At 35.7% G+C, this 17,164-nt stretch overlaps 1 protein-coding gene across 1 annotated transcript in view; it reads left to right on the top strand.

Annotated features, from left to right (window-relative positions):
* MLIP (muscular LMNA interacting protein) overlaps positions 1 to 17,164 on the top strand; it is a 203,948-nt gene that overhangs the window by 176,242 nt on the left and 10,542 nt on the right. Inside the window, exon 12 of the mRNA XM_016198059.2 lies at positions 6,183 to 6,386. Coding sequence (XP_016053545.2) covers positions 6,183 to 6,386 — 204 coding nt within the window. The remainder of the gene's footprint in view (positions 1 to 6,182; positions 6,387 to 17,164) is intronic.

A 17,164-nucleotide genomic window follows, 5' to 3' on the forward strand; every position in this document is an offset into this window, starting at 1 on the left:
GGCAGATAGGATAAATATATTATTAGTTTATTTTTAAACTTTTAAAAATATGTCTTTATTGATTTTAAAGAGAGGAAGGGAGAGAGAGAGAGAGAAACATCAGTGATGAGAGAGTCATGGATCAGCTGCCTCCTGCACGCCCCCTACTGGGGATCGAGCCCTCAACCCAGGCATATACTCTGACCAGGAATCAAACTACCATCTGCTGGATCATAATTCGATGTTCAACTGCTGAGCCATGCCGGCTGAGCTTTTTTTTCTTTTTTAAACCTAAAATACGGGTCTTACACTATGGCCTGATGCATCACCCAGTAGGGGGCGTGCAGGAGGCAGCCAATTCTTGACTCTGTCATCATTGATGTTTCTATCTCTCCCTCTCCCTCTCTCTCTCCTTCTCCCTCTCCCTTCCTCTCTCTGAAATCAGTTAAGACTTATTTAAAAACAAAATAAACAAACCAAAAAAACCCCTACAATATATAGTAACTGGACCTTTACAGAAAATGTTGGCCAACTCCTGACATAAAATCATAAGAAAGATTTTAAGCTTTGCTATATTATATGGGTTTACATTGGCCTCCTTTGTAGGTCTGAGTGCTGCACAGTCACAACTCACGTGTATTCTAAGTGAGAATTTCTGGGAGAGTGTCAGGGCTCCCTGACGGTGCAATGGACAGAGCTCTCAGTTGTCTCTTCCTTAAGCCTGTCGCAACTCATTGCAGTTTATATGTCAGCTGGACATATGGTTTATCATTTTAACTATTTTTAACTAAAATAATCATAAAATGAGCAAATGACTTGATTTTTTAAAATCTCCTGCAAAATAATCTAGATTGAATAGACCACTACTAATATAGGCATAAATAACAAGAAATGCCAGAGGTGACATAAGACTTGTGTATGGTACAAATAAGCTTGTTATCAGCCATAATTATAAATTATAAACACTGATAAGCTATTGAATTTGACAAGAAGTAGACAAATTTTTTGAAATTATTAATCTTTTTTGAAATAAGATTTTATATCGACTTTCATTATTAATATACCTAGTCCTAAGTTTATATTTTTGCCTTGAGTTTTACTGATACTTGTGTTTTGGCATCATAATTTGTAAGACATATACAAGGTAGGTATCCAGGACATGGAGACACTGTGCAATGTCAGTAATGTTTAAAGACGTGGGCTGCTCAGTTGAATAATATTTAAAGTTTTACTGGAGCAAATAATGAAAGTCTTTATAGGGGGAATTTTTATAAAGGAAAAAGTAAAAACCCAGTTTAATTAGGGAGATGCATGTTCTTGCTGCAGTAAATACTGTAAAATAGTACATAAGAAAACAATAGAATGGTGAACTAAAAGTTGTTTCTTTGTATCAAATACTTCTAGAAAAATCATAGAAAACACTTTTGAAGATTTGAAACAATAATTAATGAGAAAGTTACAATATATTGCAGATTCATCATGCAGTAGGATCAAAGTATAGATTTCTAAATATTCTCAGTTGATAGCCTCTGTGTTCTAAATATGAAATATATGAAATGTGACATTATAGGGGCTTAAAGGAAAACTAAGAGAAAATTTATTCTTTAAAGAAAGTGACTGCTTTAATAAATCACTGTCCTATAGGAAAACTGTCAAGTTTTCAACAATAAAGATAAATTGAAAAAAAATAAACCCCTTTGCATATAAAAAAAGCATTAAAAAATTTTGAAAATGAAGTGGAAAAAATGTTATTTATAATATCTAAATTTTATAAAATATAAATAACTGCATTGCATAATTATATAGGTACAACAGGTTGTAAATAAATAAAAGATATTAATTAAAAAAAAAAAAACACCAAAAAACTGTGAAGCTAAAATCAACAATGGAACATATATATATATATATATGTGTGTGTGTATATATATATATATATATATACACATATATATGTATATGTATATATATATTTATGAAGACTGAAATCAAGATGCAGTTATATTAATATCCACAGATAACCTATGATGAAAAAGAAATGTAGACATTTATATATAATTATATATATAGTAAAGATTCTTATATATAGGGATATACAGAGGAATAAAGACATATCTCTTTATATAGATCTTTACTATATATGATATATATTCTATACATGTATACTGTATATATATCATATACATAAATGATATATATATGCCTTTATAATAATGAGATTGAGAAGGAACAAGAAAACTTTTGGATCATTCAGAGGTTCTGAATTTATCTCACGGCTAAGTGTTTTAAAAAGTGACAAACTTCAAAATGCATTTTGAATATTTGTTTTTCAAAAATACAAATGAGGTTTCTGGTTGGGATATGACGAGTGTGACATCAGCAATGAACTACATTTTATCATCTTGACACTCAAAAGCAAAAACGAAGCGAAACAAAACCACAAACTCCTATTAAAATGCGAACAAACAGCTGGGTGACAGCCAAAGGACTGGTAGAGCCGGTGAGGAAAATGGGCGGGTGTGCCTTCGGGGGCAAGTGGAGGGAGGCGCAGCGCCTGCAGAGTGCTGTGGAGGCACCTTCACGCGGACACCCCAAGTCCCTTGTCTTCGCATGTGTGCACGTGCTAGCAGCAGAGACCCCTGACCCGATTTTGCTCTGGGAAGCAGGGGAGAGGGGCATATCCATTGAATCACTCAGCAATCTCATTTACAGGAGGCTTTCTCTTTCTCTGTGGCTGCCATGTAAAGTGCTGTGTAACAGAGTCTCATTATTTGAGGAAAAATAAAGTTGAAATAAACTCACAACCCAAAGCCTGCATCTTTGAAACACAAAGGCAATCCCAGTAGTGGGCCCTTTCACATAGGAACCTCTTGCGAAAACATCTGGTTCAGGAAAGATTTAGTTACTATGGAGATAAAGACAAGAAAAATAAAGAAGCAAAAAAATCTCCCAGAGTGGATAACAAACAAAATCAATCTTTAAGTTGAGACTATTAAACAAAGTGATTGGGAGCAGCAGTTGAAGGAGACAGAGTGTTCCAGGTACTATAAACAAGAGGAAAGGAGAGATTATAATCATCATGGGCAGGTTGAATTCAGGCCCAAAATTTCTTAAGCAAGACAAATCAGACCCCCTTATATGCTAAAGGGTTAACTTTACAGGGAAAATATAACTGTTAGAGTATTTTAACATCAGCACATACAAGGCAAGTGAAATATATTAGTGATAAAATACTTTAAGTCATTTTTCAATTTATGATATGTGGAAAAATAATCATCTAAAGTAGATCAAACTATTTGATTAAAGAGGAAATTTAAGATAAATTTCTACCTCAAAAATAAAAGGTAATTATTATCTGTTAGGACTTATGGGATACATTTAAAATAGTTCTTGAAAGAAAATTTGTAACTTTTAAGTATGCTTAATAAATAAGAGGATAAAAATAAATCAATTAAATATTCAACATGGAAATTTTAAGAACAATAATTTTTTTTTGCATAAGAAAAGCAAAACAAAGGAACTTATTAGAATTGACAAGAGATAACTAGAAAACAGAAACACTTTAGAAATCATAAATATAAATTTTTTTTAAAAACAAATGAATAAAATAGTAACAGTGTAGTTACACTGTTCGAGTGTCACAATACTTTCAAAATTCTGAAGGAAGTAATTTTGCTTGGAATTTTATATCCAAAAAATTAAAAGTAAAGGCAAAAGAAAAACTTTAACCTGCAAGATGTCAAACATTTGCTCCTAGTACTCCATTGTCCCCAGGAAGCTCATTTAGGGCCCAGTATATATGAGAGAAACCAAGAAAAAGAAAGCTATGGGACACTGGAAAGAGGAGACCAAACACAAGAATGAGGCAAATAAAATTTCCAGGATGTTGATAAAGAAAATCACAGGATAAGAATTTTTACAAAGCTTAGAAGAACAGCTAGCACAGATTGGAACAGGTACCTCAAGTGATGTATGATGTTGAGGCTGCGCTGCCGAGAATCATTTCACTTTTGTCCTGTGGTGTCAACCAGAGCTCAAATGAGCCTGGCCAAGATTCTTAGCTCTCCTTGGCTTTTCCATCTGTGAATAAGAGTCTGCTCTCCTTCCTGCCCAGCTGCCTGGAGTAGCTGACACCATCTGACCCTTCCTGCAGACATGTTCAGGTTTGAACTGACTCCTGAGAGATGGAGGTTGGCCCCAGCAAGCTTGGAAGCATAAAACACCAGCACAACTGGCCGCACGGTTTCCTCCTAATTGGCTCAACCTTGACCCCATCATTTCCTCATGTAGGAAACCCTGCTTCCCATGGATCACTACAACCTGGCCTCCTGACATCTTCAGAATGGGCCCTTACACCCTCCAAGAAGAGCTGAAGCCAGAATGTAAACCAGAGACTGTTCAGCCCATCTTTTCCTCGGCACCTTCTAACCTCAACAATACTGCCTTTTTCTTACACAGCTAGTCTTGTGCTTGCTACTCAGTTTTCATATTAATCACTTTTCCCACTGATTAAGAAATGTAATTAGTTGTTGATAGAATAATGGAATAGTTGATTGAGAAATAAAACAAAATTAGAACATATTTCAATCCAGAAATGGTCTTTAATGGGCAAAACTACAAGCATTTCATTAATGTTGCATACTAACATGACTATTATTTAATAACATTAGAGGTATTAGCCAACACAATTAGACAAAAGAAAGAAATAAACAGTAAAAGAACTGGCAAAGAGGAGGTAAATTTATCACCATGTTAGGTGATTTAGTATTTTAGGCAATATACCTGGAGCTTCCAAGAGAATCAACTGAATGACACTTAACAATCAATGAGATAACTCAGTAATGTGTCTCAGCAGGAAATCCAGAGCTCTCCTGCTCTGACATAGAAATATTCCAAAGCTGTTAAGTGGAAAGAAATACAAACAAATAAAATACAGATTACTGTATAAAGGGTGCTATCATTTTTTATAATAGTGTATGCTTGTCATGTATATGTGTGAAATTATTTGTATTTGCTTGATATGTAAAATAAACACTTGAAGCACAAACAAGAAACTAATAAAAATGAAATGTATTTAGTCACCATTTCAAGGTACAGAGGGTTTAAACTCCTCAATTCTACAAAATTAAACACCTTAGAATTATAATTTTTAAGCCTATTTAAATTTTCTGAGAGTTTAAGCAACTTTGCAAAGTACATTTTGAATCTGTTGGTTTTAAAAGAACCAAGGGGTAGGGCAAGTCAGATACAGCAAATACATTCAGCATACATTTTAGAAAACAATCCATGGCTTGACAATACATGGTTTTGGCAAAATGAATTCAACTTGAAACATAAGAGGTACTTGTATATCTGCAAAAAAGTATCCCTTCTCTTTCATAGATATTTATGTAGAGAGACCCTTTTTGCAACTTTAATTTAGAGTCTCAAGACTTCCCACTCTTGTGGTTTCCTCGTTCCTTTCACGTAATCCATGGCCCCATCTGTCAGCTCCTACTTCCTCATAGTCATTGGCATTAATCCCTTTTCCAGGTTAAAGACCCACTCAAGTGAGATCTCCTTACCTCTCCTACCTACAGTTGAACTTGTCTGTTTGTTCCACCTTCACTTTCTCTCCATATCAACACATTGCCTGGAATTAAAGACCTCTTTCATTCATTCTAGACTCACCTCTCCCCGGTCCCTTGTTCATACTCAGCCCAACTCAACAGCTTACTGTACCATGAATGAACCCAATACTTTCGCCCCTGATCTCACATTGATATCCTCTGCAGTGCCCTCCTTTCCCCCCAATTTCTCCCAGACCCAATTACAAGCACGCTTAAATTAATTTTCACTGTTACCTAACTCTTCAATGAACACTTTCTCATCCCACCCACTCCTTTTGGGATGAGCTCTCTTCTTCCTTAAACATTTCTCCTCTCAATACTTCCAAAAATAATAAGCTTGGCACCTTTAGGAGATACTGCAGACATTTGTTTAGTTCTGTAGGAGTGGCTGGAGGTGGGAGACTGAATTATTGAAGGAAACAGACAAACAAAAAATACATGATGAATGCAGGTGTCTTTGAGGGGCCTGAGTATGAGAAGAGGTTTTCTTCTTACTAGTAAGAAATTTTGACATAACGTTTATAATATTTAGACTTAATTCCAAGTGAGTTTGACTTTTGTCCACTAACATACTCTTTATGCCTTTCTTCTTCCCAGGATGTGACAGTCCCTCACAAGCCTGTTTCTCTCCATCCTTTATATCAGACTAGACTCTTTCCTCCTGCTAAATCCCTGCTGCATTCACAGACCCTCTCACATGCCGACTGTCTTACCCCAGGACCCTTCAGTCATTTGTCCTTCTCATTGACTGACGAACAGGAGAATTCCCACACCCTGTTTAGTCACAATGCATATAATAAGGTGAGAATTCCCTGCTGAAATGGGAACTGTTCTGTGCTGTGAGCCTTCTTTATGTTTAACTTTTACAACTTAAGTGTGGAGGAAACATATTAAGAATATTTATCTATATATTAATATTAAATATTTGTATTAAGATGCATGACCTTACAAAAAGATAATAATTAACCTTGGGCAATTATTAAATATTTATTTTTCCTTTCAAAGTCATTTCCTTATTTGCATTCCTTATTGTTTTGTGTTCTAACCTAGGGTCAAATCCCAAGAAATTTTCCAACACCTTACAAGGTGCCATTATTAATTTATCTTCTGGTCTTAGTTTAATGTTTTTAAAAAGCTTCCTTAAATTACAATGCCTTGAGGAGGAAGCACTTATAATTGCAGTCAATGGGCAAATATTTAGAATTTCAGTAGGTATCTATAAAATGTGTCTAAGTATCTCATAATTTATACTAATGGGATACATAAACAATAATGAGTTGTTCAGTACCTAAAAATATGCATGCATATTTTAAAAAACAAGCAAAACTATTTATAGTTGGCTTTGAAACACAACCATAAAGGTTCTATTAGAAGCAAGCAGCCAATACCACACAGGTTTATGTGTGTGAGTGCCCTTTGCTGTTCTGAGCATTACTGGAAGGGCATCCTGCTAGTACAGACTCTCAGACCCTGAACATTTCCTGAAAAAACTGACTTGTCAAAATCAACCTCCAATTAATTGTTTGTTTTTTTTAAATTCAAAATCTTGTTTAAAGTATTTATTTTGCAAATTCTCTATATCTTATGAAATATACTTTTATACTTAAAAATCAGTCAAGGCCATATATACCAGAATACAGTAGAACAATATTACTTGGGCCCTGAATCATTTTTTGAAAAAAATGTTCATAAACTCAGTCTAAACACGAAAATTATTTAAAAAGTGAACACAATTATATGAGGAAAATTTTTTCATTTTTATATAATAGTATCTATCACAACTGAATGATGAACCCCGAATTAAACTTTCAGAATATCTACTCTCTGCAAATGAAATGTTTTGGGCAAAGTTAAGGATGATATTTTTATGACCTTTGTTTGTTTCCTACACTTGGTCTGGAACAAAGAAATATTTCAGAGAAAAGATACTATTTTTAATGATTCTATATTATTTAAAATTCTTCCTGATTTAATGTTTGCCAACATCTATGAAATGCATTTAGCTATTAAATAGACTTAATAATTCTGCTAATCACATATTATTTTTTTATAAATTGTCATCTAGGATTGGATTATATTGTATTTTATAGGTATTGATTGCATTAAGTAGCTCTTTTTTTAAAATTTATATTTTGGTGATATTTTCTGGAACTATTCAGCAAGAATCGAGACAATATTTCATCCATATGTTAGCCTGTGCCTGGTCAGATTGTGAAAAATAATATGAGAAAAACCATTTGAGGTTGGACAACTATATCCAGTCTATACAATCTTCATAATATATTTTGTCTTTCAGAGTCTGAGATTTATTAATATTGAATTAAGAAACATATCTGAAATAATAATAATAATGTAGTAAGACAGCATTTCTTGATGGAAGATTTAATTGTTTAGTCTTATATTTCAATTTTTCCTATTAAAATATATGAATTACCCAATTTGATATCTATGTTTACCAACCTTGTGTTATAAATATTGGGCCAAGAGCATACTAAGTTACCAAGACTTATCTTTTATATTTGAAATAGCTTCTTGCCTGCCATTATAAAACATAATCTGCCATCTAAATTAACTTTTCTCCACACCCTAATGTCATTCTCAGACCTGATTTTACAGCTTTACCTGCAGCCCAGGGGTGGGGAACATGTAGCCAGCAGGCAGTATCATTTGGTCTGGCCCTGCCAAGGCAACTGTAGGCGGGACTCGAAACTCAGTAAACCCAGGAGTTTTTTTCATAGCCAATTTTTAAGTTGATAATTTTGTATGGTCTGCGAATGATGTTATAAATACCCAAATGGTCCTTGGCAGAAAAAAGGTTCCCCACTCCTGTTAGGCTCATCTCCAAACTCTTAACTTCCCACCATTCCCCCAGGAGAGTCACATTGAACTTGACTTAACCATCTTTGATGCTCCCTCATCAGCTGGGGCTAGGGAAGGTGTTTAACAGGTTGTATTCTTCTGTTGAATCTGTAGTGTGAGCTCCTCTCTTCTAAATCTTCATCAGACTCTGTGTGTTCTAAATCCTTACCCTAAACTCTACCCTCTTCTCTTACTTTCAAGATACAGTTCTATCGTATGATGTCACTTCCATATAGGATGATGCTCAGGTACTTTCATTTTCATCTTAGAATAAGCCAGGATATCCTCTCTTTCCCCCAGTCTCATAAAGGGAGGCATTGCTCTTTAATCTTTAAAAGTAATATATCCCAGTGGATAAGAGCATGATATATGTATGTCTACATTCATTTCTTTTTTTAAAAAAATTATCTTTATTGTTGAAAGTATTACAGATGTCCCCTTTTCCCCCCTTGCATTCGTTTCTTGACCTACTTCCTCCAGATGATGATATTGGGTAAGTCATTTAGCCTCCCTGTACCTCCATTTATTGATCTATAAAATGAGGATGATAATAGTATCTACCTTGTTAGACTACTAAGAGATGAGGGTGTCCTAATATGTGTAAATCACCGAAAACAGTGTCTGGAGCAGATCAAGAACCATATAAGCGTTAGGCCTTATTATCAATAATCCTTCCCAGTGCCATTCCCATCACTCTCTTGAATCTTCATTTGGTCTTTCCCCATTGGACCGCTCTTCTTTTCATTGATGCTGCTGCAAACCTAGTAATTTCAAGACTTGCTTTCTCTCAAAGTTATCAACAGCCATTATCTCCATTCCCCCTCCACATACTCTTGAACCCATTCTTGAAAGCATTCTCTCTTCCACCTCAACCACTCTACTAAAATTGCTCTCTCAAGCATGAATTGCTTGTCAGCAAACTCAGCTGAATTTCTTCAGTCCTCTGTCTAACTTATTCCATGCAGCAATTGACACAGATGATCATAAACTCTTGAGTCTTTCTCTTTGCTATGCTCTTGGGGTAACAGGGATGTTTCCACTCCCTGGCTGCTCCTTCTTTGTTTTCTCTGTGGACACTTTTCCTCCTCCACCTCTTCTTTCTAATTGCCTCACCTCAGATAATCACCCACTCACAGGCTACCATGATTCATCTTAGTACCGATAATTCTCAAGTATACATTTCCAATTCTGCTTCTCCTCTAAAATCTCACTTTATAACTTCAGCAGTTTGCTTGTCAGTTTCCCTAGGATGTCACGTTGTCACCTCAAACTCATCGTTTATTTTGCCTCAAACTAGTTCTGCTCTAGTTTCCCTGCTTCTGTCACTGAAACCACAATTCTTGGTCCCCAGCCTCAAAATTTGTTTCATCTATTATGCTTTTTCTGCTTTTGCCTCATAGCTGGTCGTTCACCAAGTTCAATAGATTCTTTTGTTAAGTCTATCATGTTGCATTCTCTTGCTATTCTTTTTTATCATTTGACTTTACTTTAACCAATCTACTTATTTCCCTCCAGACATGCTTTGGGGATTTCTAACTGTTCAACCTACTCACGAATTCTCCCCATATAAAATACCTCCTTACTTATACAAACCATTCATTCTCGTACTTTATGACCTAGTCAAATTATCCCTCCTCCTCTGTGGTTTCCCCATGCATTAACATTCAAAGTAGAATTTTTCTCCTTTCAATTTCTATAATCCTTGCCTGTGCCGAGGCATCTCATGCATATTACAGGTTATCTCATATTTATTTGCTGTGATTGTCTTAGTGTCCACCCAGGATATAACATGCTGACATGATGTTTTTCACATTATAGATATAGCAATAAATATGTGTTAAATCCTAAAATGATCCTTCTTCAGTAAGACCACAAGATGCTTAAATATTTAGGATTATTTCTATTGTAAGCAGAAACTAAATCTGAGTCAATTTATGGGTTTATTAGTACATTGAGTACAATTTCAGTCCATTGAGAATCTCCCTCTTTTGAGGGCTGCATCCAATTTCCAGCAAGCTTATAGAGGGCCTTGGTGTGGGAGCATGGGTGGGGTGAGAATGTGAAGGCAGGAGGACCTGGTCTTTTTCTGCTATATGTGGACTGAGGTATCCACTGGGGTGTCCTCAGTCCTGTCTGGTGTATGACCATTAATCATATAATACATTGCTGCATTCTTCTTTATTCACCTGCAGGGCATGCCTTCACTGACTCTAGGTTAGCTACTTCTGAGCCCCTATAACATGCATGGGAAAGCATTACTACCTGCATACTGGGAGCAGGTAAACTTTGTGAGTCTATCTCAGAACCATCAGTTTGGATACCCTACATATCCTTCTCTGCTCTTCAGTTCCTACTCCACAATAGTTCATTTGTGAATTTGCCTACTTGCTAAAATTTGTTTGTGGTCCCCAAATCAACACTCACTGCACTTTTATGGTCATTTGTGGACATCTTCCCAGTTGAGGTTGAACAAGGTGATGCCCTGCTTTCTTGTTTCAGCTCCCATGATGTAAACAATTGTCCTTTTCATGGTCTATTTAGCACTGCATGTTTTTATTTTTGTGCTTGTTAGTGCTTGTTTAAATTGGTGACAAAGCATAGTGCTAAAGAGCTATCTAGTGTTTTCTAAGTGCAAGAAGGCTGTGATGTGACTAACAGAGAAAACATGTATCTCTGGTAAGCTTCCTTTAGGCATGAGTCAGATTGCCATTAGCTTTGAGTTCAGTGTTAATAAATCAATAATATATATATTTAAAAAGGTGTCTTTGAAAATAAACACACATAAAACAAGGTTATATTTGATTGTTTGATGAAAATGTTATCAGACTTGTAGGAACACAATCCTATATTTCCCCTTGGAGCAATCATTCAATATTTTCTAATTTTGTCTTTCCAATGACTTTAGAGAACATAACTACTGTGGATAATGAGAATCCATTGTATCTTGGTTTGGGTTTCCTAAGAAGAGGATTCATACTTTGGTAGTTAATTTGGGAAGTGGTTCCAGAAAATGCCAGTTTGGGGAGTGGGAAACGGAGAAGGCATCTAATTGAGAGTGTGTCATTAAGCAGGTGACTACTATTCATAACCTGAACTTGAGTTTACTGGAGCATTTTGGGAGATAATGTGGAACACACAACTCAGAGTTTGGTGATCTGAGATGGGGGAAGGGGGGAACCTTCCAGTCATCAGTTGAGGGCTGTTCCTGGGAGAGGGGTTTATTAATCCCCAGAAAGAGCTTGTAGGCAAAGAGACATAGGGACAAGTATTTTGAAGTCAGAGGCTGGTACTACAATGTCAAGGCCTGAGCTGACATAGGCAGGTAGTGATTTATATTATGCACATAAAATAGTCATTTTCTCTCCATTTTGCAATGCGTTTAACCATTTTTCATTTCAAAGCTCATAAAGTATCATGTACAGCACATTTGTTTATGTCTAGGTCAAGTCATGGTGGCGTCCGCCCTCTGCTTCTGAGAATTCAGTTCATTTAGAAAGATTACTCTTCCTAGGAATCACTAATACATTGCCATGGGAGTCTCATCTGCTTTCTTGGCCCTCAGATGAGAACTCTCACATGCATATAACGTACAGAAGGAGAAAGTTTATCGCTTTCCCTGACTTTCATTCTTTTCTCCACCCTCTGCTTCATCAACTGCAAATTTCAATTCTTCTGGCCTACTTTCACATTTCAAATTAAGCACTCAGTTCTGTTTACATTTTTCTCTTTTCTTATCCCAATTACCTTTTCTTTCTTTTATTGAGCATAAGAACAGGCCATGAAGACAGGACGTTATCTTCAATCCTTGTCTCCCTGGAGTATCTGCCAATTTGCACCAACAACAAACAAGAAGACACATGGTGGGCCCATGAATAGAACTAGAGGGAGTGGGAACTAAGCCCTCACAATCTAGATGACTTTTCTGATCTGTTGGCAGGAGAAAGGCTGGGATTTCATACTCAGAAAGACTCTATTTACAGGGAAAGCTTGAGAAGAAAGAATAGAATTTTTATAGACAGAGATAGCTTTGAAGCCCCAGGAGAAAATACACAGTCATTCTGAGAACATCTTCTCTTTCAGTTTTCAAAAATCATAGTATTGGGGGCCTAGTTGGTGACTGTGCGGTCATTTTACTTCGCTTCTTTCACTATAACTTCCCCTTCAGAGCATGAGAGAGTTATTCATCTTCCACCTCTATTCTTCCTGCCCAGCAGCCCTCCCAACCTGACCCCTCCTTCTCCCACTCCCACAGTGCCCCTGGCTGCTATCATTATTGCTAGAGGCTAGGGCAAGACTTTGTCTTTCACAGTCAGGAAAATGTATTTTCCTTTGTAGGACCTCCATGTGTCCTGTTGTGGCCTGGACAATTTTTGAAAGTATACCAATATGTATGTGTTTTGAAGAGAAATATTTTATAGGTCTACCAATGTAACAAACCATTTTAGTCAATAAATAAATATTTTTATAATTATATGATTTCAAGTATTTTTAGTGTCTCTTCTCATTTAGAAATATCCTGGTTTGATCAGTAAGTATATCTATACTTACTGTACCTGTAGTATAGAGCAATTAAAAGTGGATTCTATTTATAAAAAGACATCACTTGCTAAATTGATTTTATTGAATAAATGAATGGTTTTATGCCTGTACTTGGAAAAATAATTCAAGCTCTTTCTCTAGCTTCTTTACCTATAAAATAACAATAAAAATAGAACCTCTGTCATAGGAATACAACTAGGATCGAATGACCCATGCAAGTAAAACTTTCATGTTCTGACTTCTGTACTCGGTTTTACACATTTTCCTGCGGGCTGGCTATTGTTTGCAGAATTTTGGTGCCAAAGTGGAGGAACAGTCCACCGACCTAATTGGAAGGGCATTACCTTTGTCTAAAATGCCTTTTCATTTCTTTAAAGCTTCTGAATTCTTCACTCGTCTTCCCTTTCATTCAGATTGTTCTCTCTGCTTTGTTCCCCATAGTTAACTGTACTAATGTATTTTTGTTTGTATAGTTTCTTTAAAAAATTCTGTTTTTTTTGTGGGTATATAATTTAATTTACATAAACGCTATGTGTCTCATTTTTCACTCTTTTACTGTGGGTTTCTTTTTCCTCCTCGGTAATAGTAGGTTATTATGGTTTGGTTCCTAAACTTGTAATCTAAAATCTAAACTGGGCTGATCAAATCAAACGATGTAAGTAGCTTTAGAAAAGTGTCAGTTTCTGAGATTCACTTAAAACTTCTAAATTAGAACTTCCACTGAACTGGGTGATCTTAAAGTTTTTATCTCATAGACAATTCTATGTTTCCTCTATCATAGCAAACTTTCCCACCTTTGCTTCTTAAATTCTCTAATAATTCAGCACAAGAAATGAACTTTAATATAAAAAATTACTTCATAAAGAAAATTATTTATACTTACATGTTTATAAGTGCTTGATTATAATTGCCCCCCACCTAGTAAGTAAAAAGAAATACAACTGTTAAATAGTATACATATTAATGTAGGTCACGGGCTAGTCTTTTTTACTAGAGTAAGTTATAAAATGTTAAGTTGAGCACTTAATTGATATTGTCCCCATGTGCTTGTAACATTTATAGCTGGGCTGAGTTTTATACATCCAGTATTTATGGACTTACTGAATCAGAAGGTGCATGTTATTTTTCCAGTGCACTACTTCAATTATTAAGTTATTTCTTCTGAAAAAATAGCACAGCTGCCAACATGTACTTTCTTATTATGTACTTTTTAAGAAATTAAAGTTTCTTTTTCATAAAAAGAGATGTTAATATATAACAATCTTTTATATTAGAATTACGTTTTTGCTAAGAAAGAATTTTACCTAAAATGTGCTTTCCCTTTATGATATGTTGACAGAATATTTACTGATGAATTTTCATTAATCTCTTTTGCAAGCAGCTGCTCTTGAGAGTGTAGACAATAAAGACAAAGTATAACTTATCTTAAAAAAAAAAATGAGGGGAGAGTGAGCAAAATGGAGGTGTTTTCACTCCAATTCCATCCATTATTTATCTTTTCTATGTAAAGGATCACTCCATTTATAATAAGCAAGGATGAGGCATCTGTTAGAAAGCAAGGGAACCTACTTAGCAGAATGTATTATGAATGAGACACACAGTTTAAGTACAGGAAGGGAGCCAACTATAATAGACAGTCAACTCTTGGGGGGAGCTGGGCCCTATTACCTTTTGTTTTCACAGTCTTTGGAACCCTTTTTCAGCAGCCACAGTTCCAAAGGCTAAAGGAACCACTATCCACCTAATACTCTGACAAAATTTACTAAGGCTGCCACATTTCCTGAAAAAAGTTATCTGGAATTTTGGAGGCAAAACCTCCTTTTACTCTCCTCATTAATAACATCTCTTGGTGTTCTATCTACAATATTAGAAATCTTTCTTTGTGAATAAACCAAGGTAATTTATTTTCTATCATCACAGAGATAAACTGCCTTGCTCTCAATTCTAAATTTTTCTGGCAACTTTTGGAGTTAAAGGGAATTGGATAACTATTATGATGCAGTAGAACAAAAAGCCTTCGAGGTGGGTGGAATAAGAGAAAAATCTTTATAAACTCAAAATTGCTTTTTAACATTGAGTGATTTTTCAGAAAAGAACATGGGCACTATTTGCCTATGCCAAATTGTTTTCAACTCGGATGAATTTGTATAATATGTTCATAAAGAACATTCTGTTCAGAATGGCTAAATGCAAATTAATTGGACTTTTAACATTAAAAAATGAATGCCATTGAGCAGGTATATTAAGAGAAGCGGTTCTGAGAAATGAAATATCAATCATATTTACTTAAGTTCTCCACTAGAGGGAAAAAAGAATATTTCCACCCAATGGATGCTTGGCATGTTTCAGGTTCTCTAATTGCCAGTCATCATTCTCAAAACACACTTAATTTAATCACAAATAGTTGACTTAAATTTCTTCCAGGAAACTCAGAACGATCAGTTTCTTATGTATCTGTCCCTAAATTCATTTTGTTGTCATTTGGCTGAAATTTTTCATTGTAACACCTTCATAAAATCATTTTAAAAATTAAGCATTTGCTAATTGGAAATAGTCATGTGGTAGGGAGCTGGCTGGATGGCATTTTTAGTGAGGAAAATTATAGTTGGAGAAAGATGATGATTTTTAAAGCTCTTGTAAAATAACAGGCTGGTCCCTTACAATTTATTGACCGTGCCTGTGTTTTACAGGCATAGACAAAATAAATTGCCGTCTGTTGGCACCCTGGGCAGATGGAGGCATTAAGGAAAAATAAGCTCCATGTATTTCACAGCACTCAGCTGCCCCTGCCCCTTCCCCATTGTGCGGGACCTTAGATCAGTTTCCTTAGAGGCGGAGCCTGAGGCATCTTCTCATTTATTGAGGGTTTGCTCTTCAGAGAGACATCTGTAAAGGAAGGAGTGAGTCCTAATTGGGAAGGGCAAAGACTCCGAATTCCCAGGGAGAGGGGTCTGGGGCATAAAGAGCAAACTTATCCTCCACTGGGACAAAGGAGCTGACCTTTGACAGCCCTTATCAGCAAGTCATTGGCTGTGGCCCACTGTGAGGGGAGAGGGTCAAGTAACTGAGCATTAGGACTTCATCTCAGCTGAGGGCATGGTCTGTGGAAGGAGGCAGTTGTGGGCCCTGAAATATAATGCAAATGCTGATCCCAGCATTTATCTTTGCAAATTGAGTCTATATACCTACAGATGTATGTATGTATATGGTTTAACTCTGAGCACAGTTCCTTGTTTCATCTTATTTTAATGCTATTGCTTTTTATTAAAAAGTCTTTTATATGAATTTGATTCACATGAAATTGCCATTATCCAACAGTTCCTAACCTACAAAAGCATCAGTTTCAAATTCTTCAACCTAGTTGTTGTGTCATTGCTATAACTTATTATGTTATCCTTTTACACATTCCCTGCAGCAAAAGCCATCTATACCATGTGTTATTTACATAGTCAAGGAGCCTCTTATTTTGAAACTTTAGGGCAATGTTTTCTTGTGTTGCTTCATTTTGCTTGATGTGACTGTTGTTTCACCACTTTTACTAAAGTATAAAATTCTTTCAGCTTGCTAAATTTGTTGGAGTTTCTCCTGTGTGACTGATTAAAATGTAACTCAGGCATTTCATTTACAGTCATCAAATAATAATTCCCACTTGCCCACATATAAGCTGTCTGTTCCATGTATTCTGTGAATCAAATAGAAATCTCTTCTGTGGAAGGAAGATATAACTGTGTGGTCGGACTCTTTCTCAGGTTGTTTAAAAATATTTAGTTAGCTCTTATGGGGCACTGAAACACTTCCTTGCTGTTAAGGAAGAAATAAATACAGTAGGATACAAGGAGAAATACGGAAAGGTAGGGCAATAAAATACTCTGAGTAAGAGTGTTGTTGTCACTAAAAAAAAAAATCCAGAAAAGACCATGGAAAAGAAAGAAAACTATAATCATAACATGAGTTTATTTATTTATTTTTAAATAAAGTGTGAAGCAACTCCTTGTTCTCATAGTATTAGAGGTCAGCCATTGGAAAATCTTAAAACTTTGAAATTTTATTATTAAGAATATATGTTTAGCCCAGCCAGGCATGGCTCAGCGGTTGAGCTTCAACCTCAGATCCAGGCTATCGGGGTTTGATTCCCGATCAGGGCACATGCCCGGGTTGTGGGCTTGATCAGTGAATCTCAT

Source organism: Miniopterus natalensis, chromosome 5, assembly GCF_054644295.1.
Source record: "Miniopterus natalensis isolate mMinNat1 chromosome 5, mMinNat1.hap1, whole genome shotgun sequence".
In the NCBI taxonomy this organism is placed as follows: Eukaryota; Metazoa; Chordata; class Mammalia; order Chiroptera; family Miniopteridae; genus Miniopterus; species Miniopterus natalensis.